This window comes from Triticum aestivum, chromosome 5D, assembly GCF_018294505.1.
Source record: "Triticum aestivum cultivar Chinese Spring chromosome 5D, IWGSC CS RefSeq v2.1, whole genome shotgun sequence".
NCBI lineage: Eukaryota > Viridiplantae > Streptophyta > Magnoliopsida > Poales > Poaceae > Triticum > Triticum aestivum.
In genome coordinates, this window is record NC_057808.1 from 547659753 (window position 1) to 547662027 (window position 2275).

The window sequence follows — 2275 nt, forward strand, 5'->3', positions numbered from 1 at the left end:
GATGGACTAGTGCCGAACCTTTCCGCGACAGCTAGAGTCGAGAGGGAGCAGTAGCCACCATGAGTCGATGCCGCCCACGGGTTTCCGTCGGCAGACCACAACAAAAACCAAGATTGAACTGGGAGTCAGTCGTGGGCCTAGTTGCCCACGGACTAACAGTGCCAAACCACTCGCAGCAAGCATGCTTACGGCGTGCACACACTCGCTATAAGATGGCATGCACCACCCAGCAATTTTCGCCACGAACACTTGCGAATCACTTGCATTCCGAAGGTTTCTTACCGAGTAGCTGCGTTCGTGTAGTACATAGCATAGCAGACCACCGCTGAATCCATCATCCATGGCGGGATGCTGGCTGCTGCTCGTCATCATGGCGTTCCTCTTGCCGGCGGCCAGTGCGACGCCGTGCCACCCTGACGACCTCCACGCGCTGCGGGGCTTCGCCGGGGAGCTCGGCGGCGGGGGAGCCCTCCTCCGCGCGGCGTGGTCCGGTGCCTCGTGCTGCGGCTGGGAAGGTGTGGGCTGCGATAGCTCCAGCGGCCGCGTCACGGTGCTGCGGCTCCCATGGCGCGGCCTTACGGGGCACATCCCAGGAGCCTCCCTGGCGGGCCTCGTGTGGCTGGAGGAACTCTTCCTCGGCTCGAACCATTTCGAGGGCGTCCTCCCAGACGAGCTCTTCGGCCTCGTCAGGCTAAGGAAGCTCTCCCTCGCATCCAACGAGCTCACCGGCGAGCTGAGCCCACGCCTCGGTGAGCTCACACACCTTACCTTGTTGGATTTGTCCGCCAACCTCTTCTTCGGCCCCCTCCCGGATGTGTTCGGCGACCTCACGTCGCTAGAGCATTTGGCCATGCATTCCAATGGCTTCTCCGGCTTCTTGCCACCGTCTCTTTCATCACTATCTTCTGTCCGTGAGCTCAACCTCAGAAACAACTCCATGTCCGGTCCGATTGCTCGTGTTAGCTTCTCCGATATGCCACATCTTGCTTCGCTTGACTTTTCCACAAACTCCCTGACTGGGTGGCTCCCGACTAGCCTCGCCGGCTGTGGTGAGCTCAAGTCGCTCAACCTTGCCAACAACATATTGGTCGGCACCATCCCGTCGTGGATTGGTGAGTTTGACAACCTTTGGTACTTGAGTCTCTCAAATAATTCATTTGTTGGCGAGGTGCCCAAGAGTTTGTTAGGGCTTAAGGGCCTCGCCACTGCGGGTAGTTCATCGGGTATGGTTTTCATTAACATGCCATCTTTTGTAAATCACGAAAGAAGAGCACTCGATGAACAACCAAATACCATAACTGGGACCAACAACACTGTGAGATCTGGGCGCAACAACACCATGTCTGGGAACGACAACATTGTCATGTCTGGAGATAGCAATGCTGTGTCCGGGAGCTTCAACACCCTCGTATGTGGAAACAACAATATTCTAAGTGGTGACCACCATGTTGTATCTGGGAGCAACCATATTGTAACTAACAGTTTCAATAAAGTGACGGGCTGCACCAATAATGTATCCGGGAGCAACCATACTGTATCCGGAAGCAACAATACCGTAACTGGGAGCAGCAATACGGTATCTGGGAACAACCATGTCGTGTCTGGGAGCAACAGAGTCGTAACCGGAGATTAATGACCTGTCAGTGGACTGATTTCATCTACAAGCTAAGTATGAGGTTCCAAAGCACATCAAAGAGAGATCCATGAAGAGAAGAATAAGAGGTTCTCCGGTCTGAACTGAAAATCTAGGTCGATGGATACCCTAGCTTGTTCCAAGTTTGGCGAGGCTCCATAAAGACCTTCTGTATCTTTACTGTTTTTAGCCTATTTAAATTTCCGCAACCATATTAGTATGTATTTCCGTACTTGTAATATTAGTGTTATCTTCAAGCCTGCCATGAGAATTAGTATATCCAATGATGAACTCATCGTTTTTCGACGAATGTCTTTATTACAGCTTATGGTTATTGTTATTTTATGTGCGAATCCGGTTGAATGATCCCTTGTTACTTTTTAATTGGTCATGGCCGATAGATGCAAATTGTGAGGTGGGGACGTGGGTACGGCCTGGAGTTGGGTTAGGATAAGCTCATGCTGCTAGGTTACAACGAGGCAGTGCATGGTTCATATACAGATGGCTTGGACGTTAGCATGTACCCACCTGCATGAGCCCCCTGCCCGGACGTACATGCATGCAACTCATATGACTTGACAGGCTTTGGCTGCATGCCTCCCTCCCTCCCCTCTATCTCATGTAGTCATGTGAGTCCATGCA

The 2275-nt window shown here is 52.4% G+C and overlaps 1 protein-coding gene across 1 annotated transcript; it reads left to right on the forward strand.

The window, feature by feature from the left end:
- The first annotated feature begins 215 nt into the window (after positions 1 to 215).
- Positions 216 to 1943, forward strand: LOC123123734 (leucine-rich repeat receptor-like protein kinase PXC2). The gene has a single exon (XM_044544329.1). The coding sequence runs from the start codon at positions 341 to 343 to the stop codon at positions 1631 to 1633; it is 1293 nt and encodes a 430-aa protein (XP_044400264.1). The 5' UTR covers positions 216 to 340; the 3' UTR covers positions 1634 to 1943.
- The last annotated feature ends 332 nt before the right edge of the window (positions 1944 to 2275 follow it).

Bases quoted from the DNA above. Each gene is read 5' to 3' on its own strand.
- LOC123123734 (XM_044544329.1), top strand. From the start codon at position 341: ATGGCGGGATGCTGGCTGCTGCTCGTCATCATGGCGTTCCTCTTGCCG.